Genomic DNA, 20,071 nt, shown 5'->3' with positions numbered 1-20,071 from the left:
ATGCTCTTTTAATTACTATAGCTTTGTAGTACATTTTGAAATCAGGTAATGTGATGCCTCCAGCTTTGTTCCTTTTGCTATTTGTTATTCTTGGCCAATTGGGGTCCTTTGTGGTTCTATATGAATTTTAGAATTGTTTTTTCCATTTCTGTGAAGAACAACATTGGAATTTTGATAGGAATTGCATTGAATCTGTAGATCACTTTGGGTGATATGGACATTTTAACAATATTAGTTCTTCCAATGCAAGAATACAGGATATCTTTCCATTTATTTGCTTGCTGTTTTGATATCTTTCCATTTATTAGCTATTTTAAATTTCTTTTATCAATGTTTTATTATTTTCAGTATACAGATTTTTTTTTATATCTTTGGTTAAATGTACTTCTAAGTATTTTATTTTTATACCTATATCATGACATCACATTATACCCCATAAATATGTACAATTATTATTTGTCAATAAAATGAAAATTAAAAAGAACAAAATAAAAACTTTATTGTATAAATGGAAAACAACAAATGTAGACTTTAAATTAACCAGTGGTGACCTGAAAACTTTTTATTTGTTTATTAAGTAAAATAATTTTTTATTTAAGAAAAAAATGAATGAAATATGGGGAACATGAGGGCTTCTGTTTTTCTGATATTTCAAAGACCTTTAATTTTCAAAAATTTTCAATATGTGATGAACTAAAACAGAATCAATTTTTGATAAGTGTTTGTTAAATTAAAAAAAAAAACCCACAACAGATGTAGTTCTTTAGCTTGTAGAGACATAGATAGCAAACTTCTTGAAGGTAAGAACTAGATTCTATCCACATAATTATTAGGAGTTCTAAAAATATGGGCTGATTTGAGACAAAGGAATCTGTCTGGTGTGAACAGCTCTGCTGGCCATTCTTCTGTGAGCAAGTGAAGCTGTCCCTGCATGACATATTTGTATGATACCTGAGTAGGGAAAGGCTGAACGTGGCCCTACCACATTTTTTTTCTCCTGTAAGCCACCTTCAGGTCCTACAATAGATGATACTGCAGTACCATGTTGAAATTTAGACTTTGGAGCTGCCTGATACGTGAGAATTAAATATCACGACTCTTTATCCTATTTGAAATGGTTGGAAGGAAGGAGGGCATTGTTCAGAATCATACTAGGACAACAAGCATTGCCCTGACTTTCCACAATCAAACCAGTATATGATCATCCTATCTTGCACTTTGCAAAAAATAGTGTGTTTAGTTCTGATAACCTACCAGGGCAAAAAGATTATTAGCAGCTCCATTTCTGCTCTGATGGTGAAGCTAGAATTAATGCTATCTGATGTGTTGGACAGAGAGCAGTAGGTAAGGCTACAGGGCACATGATTATTTTTGTGTTATTTTAGGATTTGGCCATCAGCCTAGATCTTGTTCCCTCTTCTTGATGGCTGAATTCTGTCCACTTTCTCTTGCCAGGATCCAAATCCAGATCAGAAGAACTCATCAGAATCATGATAGTACCATCCCCTGGAATTCAAGCCTGATCTCCACAGCTCTAGCTGCCATGTCCCACCCACAGAGCAGATCCTCTAGGCATTTTGTTGTCTTCAGATCCAGGCACATATACATTAGGCCCAGTGTTTGGAAATTATGAGATAAAGCAAGTGTTTCAAAGATGAGTCAGGCTTATTCCTCTTTCAGCAGGGTAAACCTGATATAGAGTGTGAAGAAGAAAGGGCAGGGTGGGAAGAGAACAGGAGAATTAAAAAGTCATTTCAATTTTTGAAGTCAATTTTACTGATTTATTGACTAAGTCAATAAAAGTGTGAAATTGAATTGGTTGATATATAAAGAAAAATATCCAATCTAGGATAATAGATGTTTGTATCTTAGGCAAGCTTTTAATTCAAAGTAAGAAATAGGGATTTCAGACCCACATTTAGAATCCTGAGGCCATGGTAGTTTTGGGATCTCCTCTTTCTAGTCTTGAGTGTTGACAGGGAAATCCAGCTTGGTGCTCAGTATTTGGCAGTTCAGTAGGATGTCTGAGTAAAAATTAACTGTTTATTTCAAGATCGTAAGATAGGAGACAAGATTTGACATTTGTGGCACAAAGAGTTTTTATCCCACCTTTCAAAATAGACCGGAAGTAAGATCACAGTTGCCTTTCTCAATGATAACAACTCCTTAGCCTCCCAGTTCCTGCATAAAATTACAATATTTAGCCAATGTAGGGGAGAGAGATCCAAGATGGCTGATCACTAGCAGCTCGAGATTGTAGCTCCCAGTGAAAGCGCAGAGAACGAGAGGACGCCACACTTTCAGATGAATTCTTGTTGCTTACGCACCAGGAGACTCCCAGCGGAGGAGCCCCACAGGTCACCAGCGTGACTCTTGTGACCTGCGAGGTGGTTTTGCCGGCGCCTCGGAGCTTCGGTTCTTGGTGCAGAGTCAGAAAAGCACCATCAATCTTAACACTGCTGATTTAGTTGGCGCAGTGGGTTGCTCAGATTTTGGCGCTGAGAATCAATAAGTTGGACGTTCACTCAGAAACCCAATTACAAGGACGGTAATTATAAAGACCACAGATAGATAAATCTACAATGAAGGGAAGAAAACAGCCAAAAAAGGCTGAGAATACACAAGATCAGAACGCCTCTCCCTCAGCAGGGGATTGCAGTTCCTCATCAGCAAGAGAACAAGGCTTGATGGAGAACGAGTGTGTCCCAATTACAGAAGCAGGCTTCAAAAGGTGGATAATAAGAAACTTCTGTGAATTAAAAAACTTGTTCTAACCCAATCCAAAGAAACTAAGAATTTTGAAAAAAAGGTTTGATGAAATGTTAACAAGAATACACAATTTAGAGAGGAATATAAGTGAACTGATGGAGCTGAAAAACACAATACGAGAACTTCGTGAAGTATGCCCAAGTTTTAACAGCCGAATTGATCAAGCAGAAGAAAGGATATCAGAGGTCGAAGACAAACTTAATGAAATAAAATGAGAAGACAAGATTAGAGAAAAAAGGATAAAAAGGAACGAGCAAAGTCTACAAGACATATGGGACTATGTGAAAAGACCTAATCTACGCTTGATAGGTGTACCTGAACGTGACGAAGAGAATGAATCCAAGCTGGAAAATACGCTTCAGGATATTATTCAGGAAAATTTTCCCAACCTAGTAAGGCAGGACAATATTCAACTCCAGGTAATACAGAAAACACCACAAAGATATTCCTCAAGAAGAGCAACCCCAAGGCACATAACCATCAGATTCACCAGGGTTGAAATGAAGGAAAAAATACTAAGGGCAGCCAGTGAGAAAGGTCAGGTTACCCACAAAGGGAAGCCTATCAGACTTACAGCAGATCTCTCAGCAGAAACCCTACAAGCCAGAAGAGAGTGGGGGCCAATATTCAACATCTTTAAAGAAAAGAACTTTCAACCAAGAATTTCACATCCAGCCAAACTAAGCTTCATAAGTGAAGAAAAAAATAAATTTTTTTTGTGAACAAGCAAGTACTCAGAGATTTCATCACCACCAGGCCGGCTTTACAAGAGCTTCTGAAAGAACCACTACACATAGAAAGGAACAAACAGTATCAGCCTTTCTAAAAAAAAAAATACCAAAAAGTAAAGAGCATCAATATAATGAAGAATTTACATCAACTATTGGGCCTAAAATCCATCGGTATGCTGCATCCAGACCCATCTCACATGCAAGGATACGCAAAGACTCAAAACAAAGGGATGGAGAAAGATTTACCAACCAAACGGAGAGCAAAAATAAATAAATAAACCAAAAGCAGAAGTTACAAATTTTTCCTCTGATAAAACAGTCTTTAAAGCAACAAAGATCAAAGGAAACAAAGAAAGACATTATATAATAATAAAAGGATCAATGCAACAACAAGAAGAGCTAAAGATCCTAAATATATATGCACCCAATACAGGAATACCCAGATATACAAGACTTATAAAGAGACTTAGACTCCCACACAATAATAGCGGGAGACTTCAACATTAATATTAGACAGATCAATGAGATAGAAAATTAACAACATTATCCAGGACTTGAATTCAGATCTGGAACAAGCAAACTTAATTAACATTTATAGAACTCTCCACTTTAAATACACAAAATATACACTCTTATCAGTACCACATCATATCAACTTACAAGTTTAAATGAAATATTGGTTGGCTCCTTGTTTGTTATTTTCTTCCCTCATTTTTTTCATGTCTCCATTATTAAGCACAATTATAGGAATACCCATATTTAGACTGCATTCTAGCCTGGGCAATAAAGCAATACCCCCATTCTCTCTCCCTCTTCCTCTTCCTCTTTCTCCCTCTTCTTTTTTCTTTTTTTTATTATTATTCTTTTTTTCTTTCTCTCTAAAAAAAAATTACAATATTTAGCCAATGTAGAAAACAGAATATGGTTTACTGGAAATTTAAATTGGTTTCTTGTAATTAATAGTGGATTACTTAGAGGAGAAACCATTGCAGTAGAAAGAAGGAATTCAGGCATATGGTGGGCAAGATGGCAGAGGTAATGCATGGGAGAATTAAATATATCTTCCCCTACATACTGTTGAATTTATATCTTTAAGTTTGGTCAATGCAGAAGTGAACAGGTGAACAAAAAGTGTCCTATGGTGTCTATGGGTGGGTGAACAAAATGTACCCATCCTGCTGCCTGGGTCCTTCAGAGAAGTGCATGGAATCAGCCCTATGCTAGTGTTATAGCTCTGTGTATGACCCTGGGGGGTTACAGGGTAGCTCTTCCCACCACCAAAGTAGGAGGACCAGAGACAGGATCAAGAAAGCACCTTCAGTTGGATTTAGGCAGCTTATTAAATGCTGATGATTTTCCTCAAAGCTAATCCAGAAAAATGGAAGCAATGGGCCTGACTCACTGAGAAGCAAGCAAATCCATGGTTTTTTAGATTTGACTTGAAAAACCATTCTTTTTTTAAAATTACATTTTAGCTTTTGGGGTACATGTGAAGAAAATGCAAGATTGTTGCATAGGTACACACATGGCATTGTGATTTGCTGCCTTCCTCCCCATCACCTATATCTGGCATTTCTCCCCATGCTATCTCTCCCCAACTCCCCACCCCCCACTGTCCCTCCCTTATTTCCCCCCAACAGACCTCAGTATGTGATGCTCCCTTCCCTGTGTCCATGTGTTTTCATTGTTCAATACTCACCTATGAGTGAGAACATGCGGTGTTTGATTTTCTGTTCTTGTGTCAGTTTGCTGAGTATGATGGTTTCCAGGTTCATCCATCTCCCTATAAAGGACACGAACTTATCGGAAAAACCATTCATTCTTACAGATGAATATCAAAAAAGAAAAGGATCAAATGATGTGAGAATCTAGGGAAAAAAACAGTAAATTATGGAATATTTCATGGAGGTAGGAATGAAAAATAGAAAAGGTAATCTACAAGAAAAGAATTTGATCTCTTTCAGTGGGAACATATCATTTGGAGGTTTTTAGAGATGCTCATTATGAATGTGTCTGTGTGTTTGGGCTTGGACAGCCTAAGACTTTGTAAATAAGGAGGCTTAGGAGTAGTAATGTGATTAGAAGTGGGCTTGAAGAGGTTGGGATTGCTAAGGAATTTATTTTGAAGTTGTATTGCCTGGTAAACATAGTGTTTTTACTAAGATTTTGTGTTTATTGGGGTGGCTAGCTATTGAAATGGCTGCTCCATTTCAAGCTGTGCCCTTTAGAGTTGTGCTTTTAAACCTTTGAATACTGCCCATATGAGGTATAAAAGTGTTAGCCCAAACTATGTATATCTGTTGCCATGAGCTAATGACAAATGTAATATACAAAAATACACGTCTGGAAAGTAGGAAGTTCTATATAAGCAAGGGAAATGGATTGCTTTTATTATTATAAAAAAGCTTCTATTATAAAGAGAGCCATTATGTCCTCTGCCTTATTTTGAAACCATTCACCTTTTATTACTGTAAATTTTGCAATGCCTCATTTTCTCTCCAGCTATCCTCTAGTCCAGTTAACTCAGCAAGCACAAGTTTATGATGAATCATTTAAGCAACTGAAAATTTTTAATGGTTAGCCATGGCAGTCATGTTGTGTAAGAATCTAACTACTTTAAGTAAAAGGAGAAAGTTCAAAATATAACTCCATCTTTACAAGTGCTTTAATTAAAAACTATCTTATTATGAAAACCAAATCAAAAAGAAAAAAAAAGAAAAGAAAAGAAAAGAAAAAGAAAACTCCCATTGATGGACAGCAGCTATTTTCAATTTCTTGTTTTGGCTGGATGTATTGAAGGATTTAGAATTTAATATTTAGGGTGTGCCTTAAGCTGCAAGACTCCCTGACTTTATTCTCATCTAGGAATTTTTGCTGCTACAGACAACTGACAACATGCAGATCCATACTCTATCCCTTAAGATTTTCCTTTGGAACTGATTCCAAATGAAACTTTCTTAGGGAAGATGTGGCTAGAAGCTGGATATGCAAAGCATGTCTATAGCAAGGCAAGCCAGAAGGAGTGAGGGTCAAAAAACTAGTTATAAAATTTAAGGGAGATACTAGGTTTAAATAAACATATTCTCCAACCTCAGTGATTAATTTTTTCCTTTTTTGATCATCTGGCTGTGTACTTAGAGAAGACTCAGTTCTCTGAAAATGGATTACTTTGAGTATTCTCTGTAGTAATTTAATGGTGTGCTTCTTTCTTTGCCAACTGCCTGTTGCTAAGCCACCAACACTTACTGCCCTTAGGAAGGCTTAATATACAATAATCAACTTTGTGGAAGGCGCAGGTATGTACATAAACTTTAACGGGGAAGTTGTCTTTACATAAAAATGACACAATACACTCCAAAGCTGTGTGTGATTACAGAATGAGAAGCTGACAAACTACTCACATTTATCAAGTAACGCCTCAGAGAAATACTACGTTTTCACCACTAGGTGGAAATAGAGTAATTTTGAGTATATCTTTTCAAGGCCATCAACTACTACTGCAGGAGTACTTCATAAACTGAAAGGGACCCCAAAAAGTCATTTAGTTTTAATGCTCATCTCCTTAACTTCATAGATGATAAAACTAAGATTCAGAGATATTAAGTAAAATTGCATCTGTCTTTAAAAAGGTAGTTTTCTAAGCCACTGGATGAGTTGCTAGTAATTCTTGATTCTTCAGTCATGAAGAATGTGTTATTATCTTCCAATATGAGGGAAGACATGATATAACACCTGTATTACCTATGTGTTACTAAAAATAATGACCAGCACAGTTACTAATGTTTGTAAGGACAGGTTAGGATAAAACTGTTGTTTCTTGTTTCCTATATCGCAATTAATCACGATCAAGTGATCATTCTCCTCCTTCTTTCCAACAAGAAAATACTCAACCATCCCCTTAAAGTTACATGAGACTTCAATGAAATTTGTTTTCACAACATTTTTGGTTTTATGCCTCATAATGGGTGCAAGGTAAGTAGGCTTTTACTTTGCAGGTGAAGGGAGTACTTACTGCTTTTTCAGAGCCTAAAATCTATTACCATTATTCTTGAGAAGGAAAGAGAATCTGAGTAGTAGAGCTTAAGGGGCATTAGGAATAATCTCCTCCAATCATACATCTGTATACTCATCAGATGAGGCATCTGAAAACAAAACATTAAATGTGTTTCTCTGAAGAGCACAGCAATCCCCATGCCCTTCTTTGTTCCGCAAGTCACAGTAACAGTTATTATTTTGGCCATATTATCTTTGTTTTGTCCGTGCCTTTTAACACAAAAGGATTATTTCCACTCACCACCTGGAAGACTGTGTTAAAAAAAAAAAAAACAATCTAAGTTTTAGGTAAGGCTCTGAGGTTAAAGGCTGTTTCTTAAGTACCTAAGTATTGAGTACTCCAGTGCCATTCTCTTTTTAATATTTCTGTAACATGTTTGATTATGATAATTTAAAAATTAGTATCAGAGTGCTACATCCTGACTATTATTACTATATTCTATACAGAAATGGATAAAACATGTTGAAATGACACATGAGCTCAAGTTCAAACACACAAGAGCTCCCTCCCTAGGAGCTGCCTTAAGTGCTTGGGAGCCAGGGTTTTCCATCACTGAGCAAATGATGCACTCAACTTCCCTCTGAACACGAACGTTTTCTGAGCAGTAGAATTTAATATTTAGGGTGTGCCTTAAGCTGCAAGACTCCCTGACTTTATTCTCATCTGGGAATTTTTGCTGCTGCAGACAACTGACAACATGCAGATCCATACTCTATCTCTTAAGATTTTCCTTTGGAACTGATTCCAAATGAAATTTTCTTAGGGAAGATGTGGCTAGAAGCTGGATATGCAAAGCATGTCTGTAGCAAGGCAAGCCAGAAGGAGTGAGGGTCAAAAAACTAGTTATACAATTTAAGGGAGACACTAGATTTAAATAAACATATTCTCCAACCTCAGTGATTAATTTTTTCCTTTTTTGATCATCTGGCTGTGTACTTAGAGAAGATTCAGTTCTCTGAAAATGGATTACTTTGAGCGGAACATGCAGACCCTTACTGGGAAAACAACTGATTGTTAAAATGGTACCACAAGGAAGACTGGGGTGATCCTAAACTTAGGGCAGGGACAGGTAACTGTGGTTTCTAGTCAGAGCTCCATCACAGCTACCCTGAGCCCGAGGCAGTCAGGTGTGGTCCGATTTCATAAGGTCTTCAGTGAGTCGGACCTGAATGGGGATTCTGGTTCTACCACTGTGAGAACTTTCTTTGCCCTATTTTATCTTTTGAGAAATTGGGGTAACACCCGTAGCAAAAATTTAGTGGAGGTCAATATCTATAAAGTGCCCAGGAACCACAACTAGCACTTAGTAGCTACTCAGTAAATGCACATTATCTCAATCAAAACGGCCAGCCTGTGTAGCAACTTCCTCATCACAGTCCAGCTCACCTCCAACTGGGACCAATTTATTTGGAAGCACCAAGTAATAAATTGTCAAAAGTACACTTTGAAACGTATTATGTTCTACGCACATGTGTAGGGTATTACTATAGTTCAAGAGAAAGAGAAAATCCACTGGCGTCTGAGAAGAAACCGATAAGGGTGCATTACGAAGGGAATATAAACTAATAAAACATTATTGAATGGCAATGACAATCACTGAAGTTGACACTTCCTACAGACTTTTAGTTTAGAAACCGCACTTCCCGAGACATCCCCCATCCCAGCAGGCACCTTCTCATAAAATCCTCTAGCTCAACTCAGGGATATGCCCACTATTAGGCCAGGGAGATCAGCGGATGGGGAGAGCGGGTTCTCTCGGGAGGGTGGGGAATGTGGGTTTGCCCGCTGACAAGGAGTAGGTCAGGGAGGCACCGTAGTTAATCAATCAATAAACCCAACAGCCATCAATCACTTCCTGTAGTCCCAGCCCGGCGAGGGCTAATCGATTGGTCTGGGTATTCTGAAAGGAAAAACGGCGGTGGATAGGCTGTCAAACCGAGGGGCGCAGGAGAGGCGGAGCCGGGCCTCCAGGTGCCCCCTCTGGCTTCCTGGGCCTGCCGAGGCGCCGAAACCTGCAGGCGCCGGCGTCCAAGAGTCGTGGGGCGCGCCGGGCGAGCCCCTGCTTGCAGGAGGCGCCAGCGAGGCCTTGACGTCCCCTGGCGAGAGCAGCAGGTTCGCACCTCCAGACCCGGGGGAGGCCCGGGGGGCCCGCGGGGGGCGGGGCGGGGGCCGGGCGAGGCCCGCCTCCCACTGGCCGCGTGGCGCCGCCTGCGCCGGCAGCCCTGATAAAGCAGCTGCCGGCGCCGGGAGCCGCACTGCACGCTACCCGCGCCGACCCCGCTCTGCTAGCTTCGCCCGCCAGCCCGCGCCCACCATGGCCACAGTTCAGCAGCTGGAAGGAAGATGGCGCCTGGTGGACAGCAAAGGCTTTGATGAATACATGAAGGAACTAGGTGAGGCGCCTGGCCCGGCAGCGCCTGCAACGTGGCGTGTGTGTGGCCGTCTGTCCCTAGGTCCCCGTCAGCATGTCAGGATTCCGGGGCAGGAGATGCTCGGCGACCTACCCCCAACCCCTCCTATCTTCCCCACCACGCCGCCCTTGGGTGCAGCGCGCGCAGCACCACGCGGGCAGGCGGCGAGGAGCCGGGAGCGTGCGCGCCTCCCGCCCGCCCGCGGGCCGCGAGATTCCGGAGACGGTCCACCTCGTGCTCCACCCACCTCTCTTCTGCTGCTTTCCCCTCGCCCAGACGGCAACCACTCCGCATTGCCTCCTGTCCTTTAGCGCGCGCCCCTGTCACCCCACGCTGCACTTTTTTCAACCCCCTCCAGGCGACCTTCTGTTTCCCCTTCCCCCCCTTCACGCATCCTTCCCCTTCCTGCCACCATCCTGTCTCTCCCGTTTACTCCATCTTGGCAGCACCCACTCCCCTCTCCCACCCTGTCGTATCTTTTGTTTCTCTAGGGCGTGCAGGTCCCCCTCCCTTTTCTTCATGGGTGCTGCATGGATGCTAGCGCGCGGTTTCCCACAGAAATCCCTTAGTGCCTCTGAGCGGCTCTACAGCTTCAGCTCTGTCCGCCCCATCTCCCCCAACTCCTCTGCTCGCTCTCACCAGTTGAACCGAACCCTTTGGGTTGACACCCCGTGGAACACCGGGGCCCCCCGAGAGGCGTGGCGCTGGCGGTGCCGACCTGCTGCTGGCACTGCCGGGCCGGGGCGTCGCAGTGGGCGGGTGGCCTGTGGGAGGAGCGGAATGAGGCCGACTGTGCCTGGGGGTGGCCTTGTGTTGCCAGCCTGACCTCTGCCTCTTGAGGGTGAGGGACAAGGAGGCAGTGGGGCTTTGCTGGAAAACTGTAACAGTAACTACCTAGCCTTCCTGGAGCTAACTGCCTGCAAGATGGGTGTGGCCCTGCAGAAGGCAGATGACTTCTTGAAGCGTTCCCTGGGAGAAGGAATCTCAGTAGGGAGATTCATTTCTCTCACTCAAAACAGTGCTTCATTATAAATTACTGCACTTTTCTATGCCACTGACAGAGATTGCGTGCTGGTTGAGACATTGGATAGATTGCAAACAAAAATGGACCTTTGTCACAGGCCTCTAGGAAGTGAGATGGAGTTAGCATAGCCTGGATCCTCTGTGGAAGGGAGCTGCCAGCGCTAAGGGACGGCTGGGACTTAGGACGGTGCTTCAGAAGCCGGTATCGACAAATGTGAACCTGGTTGCTCGCTGGTGAAATAACTACTGTGACCTTCTATTGATAACCAGTCGCTGTGGCACTTCAGAATCACTCCTTCAGTACCCTTCATCCAAGACAATGTGGTGTTAAGGCTGGTTTATGATGAATATGAGTGTATTTACGATACTATCAGCAAAGTAAGAAGGCAGTATTTTTCTTTTTCCTTGTAAACCTACATCAAGATGACTCTGGAAAAAGTGATTTACTGCACCTGTCCAATAAATACAGTGTATGGGTATGTGCACAAGTTTAAGGCCAGAGAACACTTTTCTCTGCCAGTAGAAAGCAAGTTATGTTTAGGTTTGAAGGGCTTGTTTCTAGGATTCTGGAGTCTTGAAGGTTGTCAAGACTCAGTTCATTAGGGAGCAGTCACCATGTAAAAAGAGCAGAGCCATTTATTTGTCCAAAGTGAAAGTATATAATGACTCAATTAACAGCATAAGGCACCAGCCCTGAGCTGGCAAAAGAGAAGGTTCCAAGGGGAATTTTAAAGCCTGGCTGAGTGTTCTTCATCAAGACAATCATGCTGCATAGGTTGTAGTCTCCTTACTTATGAAACAGTGATTTGGCCTGGATCTAAGTCTCCTTATACATGTTAACTCTCAGGGGAAATAGATAGATCATAAATTAATATATAATTTAATATGATATTTTGTAAACGCATAAATCAATTACTATATTGACTTATACAGCCATGAAATATTTTTTATATTCAAGGGTAAGATTTTGTTTTCCATTTGTTAGCATCATGATTATGCTGCTGACTTTTAAAAGATTGTGCTATTGAATATCTCAGAATCAATTTCTATTTTGTGTAGTCTATTAATCAAATATTTATTGAGAGCATTGATATGCCAGACAGACTATGTGCTGGAGTCATAGAATGTAATGGTTGGCAGAATCCAGTAAAAAGAAAAAGACTGAGCAAACTCCTGAATTTGCAGTTTTGAATGCTTTATCTCCACCTTCTATCAACTGCTTTGAGTAAATAAATTTTGGAAGTCTGCATTTCTTTGCTAACTTTCTGAAAACCGGCATAGCATGGTGGCCAAGAGGTCAGATTTGGAGCCAGGGTGTCAGTGCTCTTGGTTCCCAGCTCTGTCACTTCCTAGTTGAGCAGTCTCAGGTTAAGTTACTTCAGTGCCTCACTTTCTTATCAATAAAATGGGGACAATAACATCTGCCTCTTAGGGCTGTTATAAGGCTTACCTGAATTTAATCTATGTAAAGTGCTGGCTCATAGCATGGGATATGTGTTTACAATAGTTATCAATAAGCAAATAAGTGAAAATATGCTGTACAAAGTGATTGCAATGGAATTACTGCTTTTATCATGTAAATGATGTCTTCCCATTATTTAACATGACTTAACATTCTACAGGAGTGGGAATAGCTTTGAGAAAAATGGGCGCAATGGCCAAGCCAGACTGTATCATCACTTGTGATGGCAAAAACCTCACCATAAAAACTGAGAGCACGTTGAAAACAACACAGTTTTCTTGTATCCTGGGAGAGAAATTTGAAGAAACCACAGCTGATGGCAGAAAAACTCAGGTCAGTCGTGACATGTTATAAAATCACAGAAGCTTCTAGAATGATAGGCTATATTAACATTTTTACTGTTTATAGGCAAGAACTTAATGAAAAAGTTATTTTATGAATTGAGTTTTATCAAATTAGTAAAAGTATCAACTTCATAGAATTAGCATCTTTTATTAGCTACTAGATTGAAAACCACAAACTGTTGTGAGTAAAATCAATACAGGTTAATGACGTAGGCTCAGAAAGCAGAAGGTGAAAAAAAAAAATGTTGATTAAAGAGGTTATGAGTCACAGAAACTCTTGTACTTGGAAAATTAAAAAGTTTACTTCATTTTTGCAGACTGTCTGCAACTTTACAGATGGTGCCTTGGTTCAGCATCAGGAGTGGGATGGGAAGGAAAGCACAATCACAAGAAAATTGAAAGATGGGAAATTAGTGGTGGTAAGTGTTACGCAGTTGTGTCTTAGTCGGCTTCTTGTGTGCATTCATAGTTCATGTAACTGTTTTATGTCATTGATCATTAACAGAACTAAGTTTGGGAAGAAAATAAGGCAAAATAACAAGTTAAATACTAGAACACTGATTATTAAGAAAGCCCTAGTGGGGACAGAGAAGTGACATGACATAGAGGATTTGGCTGGAGCGGGGGAGGGAGGAGTTCTTGCTTTGCTGCCACACCACAGTGAAATCCTGGCAAGCCACCAAACTGCTCTCTTAGGCACACATTTTTCTATATCTTTAAAATAAGGAATATTTGCCATGACCAAAAGAATAAAGATATATTCAATATGTTAGTTTTCAGTAAAACATGCATGTTATTAGCAAAACAACAGCTTCTAACACCTCTCAAACCCATCAATCCTGAATCTCCATCTATGAAGTAGATTACATGATTTCATAGGACTCTGATTCTAATGTTTTAATACCACCACTGCTCTGGAATGTAAGACTAACCTAACTTTTTAATATCTTTCCTTCGCCTAGGACTGTATCATGAACAATGTCACCTGTACTCGGATCTATGAAAAAGTAGAATAAAAATTCTATCATCACTTTGGACAGGAATTGACTATGAGAATGAACAAGCTCAGTTCAATGAGCAAATCTTCATACTATTCTTTCTTTCTTTCTTTTTTCTCATTACTGTGTTCAGTTATCTTTATCACAAACATTTTCCATGGAGCTACTTCAAAGTGTGTTGGATTAATTAGGATCATCCCATTGGTTAATAAATAAATGTGTTTATGCTAATACATGTTGTACGCATTCTTTAAACCTTACAGGAAATTAGTGATGAGTTTTAATAATTATTGAGTAAATGCTGGGGTAGTCTTGAGGATGCTATATTGAGATGACACTAGCAATTTATATAGATAGCTACTCTTACAGGAAATACTATATCAATCATTTAAGCTTGCTGTATACTGTTTGAACTTTGTACGAACTCAAGAATCTTGAATTTCTGGCAGAGACCATTCTCATTAAAAGGTAGCTATTATATAATCTTTATGATTCAAATTAGAGTAAAGGTTTAATTAACCACCATTTATTAAAATACTTTTTGTGTTTTTATATATAAATATAGATAATATGCTATGTATGGAATAACTAGGATTCTAGTGAATCTCTGTTCTATTTCTCTATCCTCAACACAAATATCCATAGTTCACATTTGAAGAAGGAGGCTGTTGGCCCTGAGCTAAAGCTTTGCATAAATGATCTTTAGGGCAACTGTCAAAGAGCTGGTATGATTATGTCCATTCTGCAAACAAGAAAACAGGTTTTTGATTAGCTAACTAGTTCAAGGACAGGAGGTAGTTAAGAGTTGTATTGATGACCTATATCTCATCAAGTCTGCTCAATGTGTTCAGTCATTCTACAACACTGCCTCTTTGCAGCTTATTGAGACTTCTGAAACCACGCTCTATGTGCAGAAATGCTAACTGGTAAGCATTTTTTCTTAAGACTTACCTGTAGCTAGCAGTCAGTGGAAGTGTTCAACTCACTGATACTCTAGTCCTGTGCTGTCCAATATGTAGCCATGAGTCACATATGGCTGTTGAACCTTTGAAGTGTGGCTAGTCTGAATTGATATGTCTATATGGAATTTCAAAGGCTTGGTACAAAAAGTAAAATGCCTTATTAATGACTTTTTGGTATTGATTGCATATTAAAATAAATACAGATTAGTAGTTAATATTGCTCATTTACTTTGTTAATGCAGCTAGGGAAAATGTAAAAATTGCATGTATTTTCATTTTTGTGTGATATTTTTTAATGGACAATGTTGTTTGGGACTTCCTTTCTATGTGAATTTCAATCTTGCTTATTTCAGTATGTAGGGTTCTTCTTTCATCCACATTTTCTGCTTCTCATAATCATGTACATTTATTGACATTCTCCTGGAACCAAACACTGGGCCACACACTTTAAAGTGTTTTGTTAATTCTCAGAGCCATCCTAGATGATGTACATTCACTATGGTTTTTCCACGTTGTGTAGATCAAGAAACTAAGGCCCAGAGTTTAGGTAATGTCCTAAGCCATGCAACTACTGCAAGTCAGAGAGCAGATTGGAGCACAAGTTTAGCTGATTCTACAATCTGTGCCATGTTAGCTGCCATGTTCTCATACCTATACTGTTTCAGATTATGGGCTGGAATATCACCTGAGGGACATTGAGCTCATGTTCCTTACATGGGGGAGCTATTGACATTTGGATTGGGCTGTGGCAAGCATCATAGGACCTTTAGCATCCCATCCTAAGATCATGGCCATAAAATGTCCATGGCACCCACCAGTCTACCCTAAACACTTAGTCCATTTCCAGGTGTCATTTAAGGGCATGGCTCCATACCTAGTTAAGAACCACTGGGTAGAACAAGTGTATCTCAACCTCATGGTATCTATTGTCATTAAAGCTCTTCCTTCTGCTAAGCAATTCTTTAGGGATTAACCTATCATCAAAAGACCTAAAACCAGTGCCATTGAAGATTAATTTCTATTGCCTCTTAACTAATGGCATGCTGGAATGCATTATTTTTAGTTCTACAACACACAGGACCTCAGGGAGGTTCACTTTTATTACAGATCTATCAGATCCGATTTATGCTTCAATGTTTTGTTGCCAGTAACCTACTAGACAATACCCTATGAATGCATGTCTCATTTCAAACTAGTTTAGTCTTTCTAAAATGTAGTGTGACAATTTAAGTACTTGGGGTGTGCAGGCAGACAGTCCTGGGATCCAATTCTGACTCTATTAATTGTATGACTTAGGGTAAGTTATTGAACTTTGCTGAAGACTAGTTACCCTCTTTGTAAAAAGATACATTACCTGAATCATAGAGTTGTTTTAAATATTAAATTTGGTAATGCATGTGAAATGCTTAGCACAGGACCCATAATACAGGAAGGGCTTAATGTCCCACAAGCACTGCCCAATATAACTTATGTGACATGGAAATGCTCTTTAATATCTGCGCTCTCCACTAAGGGAGCCACCAGCCATAAGTGAGTATTGAGCACTTGAAATGTGTGAGTGCAACTGAGGAACTGAATTTTAATTTAATTTTTATTAACTAAAATATAAATTTAAGTACTCACATGTAGTTAATGACTATTAATTTGGACAGCATGGGATGTTTCCAAAATTGAAATTCTTACGTTTTAAAATCTCAAACGTGTTCCTCTTGCGGTATTCTCCCTCTCAATTCATGGGAATGTCACTTTTCCAATGTTCAGGCTAAATGTCTAATCTTTGATTCTTTCTTTCCCATCTTATATCCAATCCGTTAGCAAATTATTTGTTTTGCCATCAGAATGTGTTTAGAATTGAATTGTTTCTCCCTCTTTCACAGATACTACCTCATTCAGGTATCACCATCATCTCTCCCCTTCTGGGCCGTTTTGCATCTTTATCCTCCCAAAGCTATCATTTAAAACACAGGTTAGAACATGTCATTCCTCTGTTGAGAACCCTCCACTGGCCTCTCATTTCACTAGGAGTAGAAGCTAAAATCCTTGGCAGAGTTTCTATCTGATTTGCCTGTGCCTTCCACCTTCCCAGCGCCCCATCCTGATTTCATCTCCTGCAGCTGTCCGCTCAAACATTTCCTCAGACCTCTGCCAATGTTGATGCAAATGTGCTCTTGCCTCAGGGCTTTTGCACCTGTTTCCTCAGCCTGAAGCACTCTTCCCCACGCAGGCTGCAGCCCACACTTTCTCCCTTCCTTAGACTCTCTTCCTTCAAGGTCGCCCTAGCAGTGAATCATTCCCAGACCACATGATGTATCAGAGCTGCCACTCCTCCCCAACAGTCCCAGTTCCCCTAAGCGGCTTTATTTTTCCTCATAGTCCTCACCTGTAACATCAATTCTGACGATCCATTTAATTGTTTTATTTCTTAATTTTTTGGCTATTATCTGTCTCCCCAATAGGAAGTAAGTCTTACGAAGAAGGGACTTTGTTTCTAACTGCATTCTCTGTCTCCCTAGCACACAATTCAGGGAGAACTTGACATACAAAAGATGCTCCATAAATATTTGTTACATGAACAAATTTTTAATAAATTAATGGATTCTTGACATCTATTTTACACATTTTTATATTATTTAAGACCTGTTATGATAATTGCTTCCATCAACTTTATTGATTAAAACCATATTCTTACCTTTATACAAGTCATTCAACTTTAATCAGGTCTCTTACCCCAGAAGTGGTGTGCTTGATGACTGTGGGATAAGGATGTTTGAAATAGGAAGTAAGGAATCCAGCCTTGCTTCCAAACTGGTATGTAATGACACTCCGGCCTACCAAAAAATAGGCAAAAAAAAAAAAAAAGTGCACTACTACTGGGGTAAGTTTTGATCAGTGTATACAATTTATTTTGCTGCAGCCCAACACTCTGCTAACAGGCAATATCTGTTGAGCAGAACTGGACCTGAGGTGTTTGTGCAACACGGTACAGATTAATCTGATTTGCTATAAGAAAGATGTTTAACACAAGTCAACCCCTCGCTAAAGAAAAAGACACAGGAGAAAGATGACAACTTTTGGATTAAGTCCTTGAGCTCAAAGAGGGCATCAACTGTTCTCTACAAGTGAAGTCCACGTGCCTGAAGATGAATGGTTGTAGTGAATTGCTACTATGGTAGTAGTGATTATGATGCATCTATTGCTAGCATAATCAATGATTTCTTGAGTCTCAGTCTCTTCAACTGTTTCCTCAAAATTCTGGTATTTGAAATTGTGCTATGACCATGAAAAGGTTGAGAACCATCTTTTTGGCACCTAGATTTCAATGCTGCCAAGTCAACTTAGACTATTACTCAATTCTTGCTGCTTATAAACCAATGATTCTGAATGCCGTTCCATTTTAAATTCACTTTTGAGTTCATGAGAATAATTATAGTGCTTTCCTGGGTTTCATGACTTCACTCTTCTCCTTTTCTAATAGTACCCTCTTAGAATTCACTGCTGTTTGGTGGGTCATGTGGGCTGGTAGGAAGGGCTGATGAAGCTGGTGAACTGGTTTGGAAAGCTGGGTGACACATATTTTGAAATGTTGTGAAAGGCAAAGTGGTATGACTTGCAGCTGGTCACACAGCAACTGGAAAATAACTGGAGTCTTACGATATCTGGTCTGCCAGGCTCTGCCACCAGATCATATGTTAACATTTGCTTAGGATTCAGTCTCTTTCTTCCTCCCAATGCCTCCTTCCATCATACCGACTTCTCCCATACTGCACACTTAGAAAATGTCTGAAAAGAGAATAATTCTTAAGGGGCCGTTTTTTTAAAGGTGCTGGCAACACATGGCATGGTGAACAAGATAGAGTAGGGCAAAGATTCTTTCTGATGGAAGTGACTTTCTAGTGTGAGATGATGTGTCTTAGTCTGTCCTGTACTGCTGCGACAGAATACCTAAGACTGGGTAATTTATAAAGAACAGAAATGTATCTCTTACAGTTCTTAAAGCTGGGAAGTCAAAAATTGAGGGACCTGGATCTGGTGAGGGCCTTCTTGATGCATCATCCCAAAGTGGAGGGTGGAAAGACAAGAGAGAGTAAGAGAGCAAGAGGGGGCTGAAGTCACTTTTACAACAAGCCCACTCTTGTGATAACCACCCATTCCAGAGATAATGACATCAATCCATTCATGAAGGCAGAGCCACTGTGACCTAATTACCTCTTATTAGACCCCACCTCCCATCAGTGTTGCATTAGGAATTACATTTCCAACACATGAACTTTGGGGGACACAGTCAAACCATAGCATGGTTAAACATACATAATTCAAACAAATGGCAGAGTGATAAGTGCAGCTAGAAAAATATAAAACCAAGTAGAGTGATAAGGAGCAGGTGGGGCAGAATCTGTTATGTTGGTGCAAAAGTAAATGCAGTTTTTTGCAGTTTTTAATTGTAAAAACTGCAATTATGTTTGCACCAACATAATACTTTATATGGGATGGTCAGGGAAAGCGTCTTCGAGAAGGTAGTGATTTTTGAACTGAGACCTGAGTAACGAGAGAAGGTAGGCAAGTGAACATCTGCAGCGATGGTGGTCTAGGCAGAGGGACCAGCCACTGCAGAAGCCCTGAGGTGGGGAACGACAGAACCGCAGAGTGACAAAAGCTCCTTGTAAGAAGCAACGTGGAGCAAGATGTGGTCTGAGATTTAGGTGAGAAGCAAAGTATTTAAGACCTTGTAGCTGCTAGTGAGGGATCTGGGTTTATCTAAGGACCCAGCGAAACTACAGAGGGTGTCAAGGAGGAAGTGACAGATGACTGTTTTAAAAAAGATGTTCTATTTTCACTTTTGCGATGAGATACTGATATTTGGAATTACTTACCGAAGACACTGAAAATGTTGAACAAAATAGTTTTTTAAATTGCCTTAAAGTGACAATGAACTGACAAAATTATGAGGAATTATGTGGCTTATTTCTGGGAATCCAGAGAAGCAAGCACAACTGATAGGCGAGTTTTACCCTGGAGTATTAATTACAGATCTAGGAGACGTGGCTGAGAGGCTGAGCTGGGCTTTTGGCAGCATATGAAACAATTGGGCGTTTGTCTGATGGTAGATGGGCTGACTGCATCCTCTACTGTGTTAGAGAAAGTTCTCTGAATGTTGAAAATTGTGTTGTAAAGATTTTCCTCCAAGTGCTTTTACGTTAGCAGATGATTGACAAGTGTATAACTTACTAGAAATATAAGACTGGTTAAATAATCATGATATATCCATACAATAAAATACTAACTGGAATTAAAACCACAAAAAGATAAATAATAGCTT

General features: G+C 40.0%; 1 protein-coding gene and 1 long non-coding RNA gene across 2 annotated transcripts; one reads left to right on the top strand and one right to left on the bottom strand.

Moving 5' to 3' along the window:
* Positions 1 to 667: 667 nt before the first annotated feature.
* Positions 668 to 10,696, bottom strand: LOC141581459 (uncharacterized). Its single transcript, XR_012514102.1, has 3 exons — positions 10,605 to 10,696; positions 5,200 to 5,283; positions 668 to 2,024 (listed from the first exon to the last, which is right to left on the bottom strand). It is a non-coding gene; the product is annotated as an uncharacterized LOC141581459 (long non-coding RNA).
* Positions 9,783 to 14,023, top strand: FABP5 (fatty acid binding protein 5). Its single transcript, XM_003940180.4, has 4 exons — positions 9,783 to 9,947; positions 12,611 to 12,783; positions 13,112 to 13,213; positions 13,757 to 14,023. Exons 1-4 carry the CDS (start codon positions 9,869 to 9,871, stop codon positions 13,808 to 13,810), a joined length of 408 nt encoding a protein of 135 aa, XP_003940229.1. The 5' UTR covers positions 9,783 to 9,868; the 3' UTR covers positions 13,811 to 14,023.
* Positions 14,024 to 20,071: the final 6,048 nt, after the last annotated feature.

The sequence above is a fragment of the Saimiri boliviensis genome, chromosome 15 (genome assembly GCF_048565385.1).
Source record: "Saimiri boliviensis isolate mSaiBol1 chromosome 15, mSaiBol1.pri, whole genome shotgun sequence".
NCBI lineage: Eukaryota > Metazoa > Chordata > Mammalia > Primates > Cebidae > Saimiri > Saimiri boliviensis.
This window is presented reverse-complemented; position numbering and strand designations above follow the sequence as displayed.

What these genes read in the sequence shown, in the direction of transcription:
- FABP5 (XM_003940180.4), top strand. Translation starts at nt 9,869, where the DNA reads ATGGCCACAGTTCAGCAGCTGGAAGGAAGATGGCGCCTGGTGGACAGC. An exon ending in CTGATGGCAGAAAAACTCAG is followed by an intron (nt 12,784 to 13,111) that starts GTCAGTCGTGAC and finishes TCATTTTTGCAG; the next exon opens with ACTGTCTGCAACTTTACAGA. An exon ending in AAGATGGGAAATTAGTGGTG is followed by an intron (nt 13,214 to 13,756) that starts GTAAGTGTTACG and finishes TCCTTCGCCTAG; the next exon opens with GACTGTATCATGAACAATGT.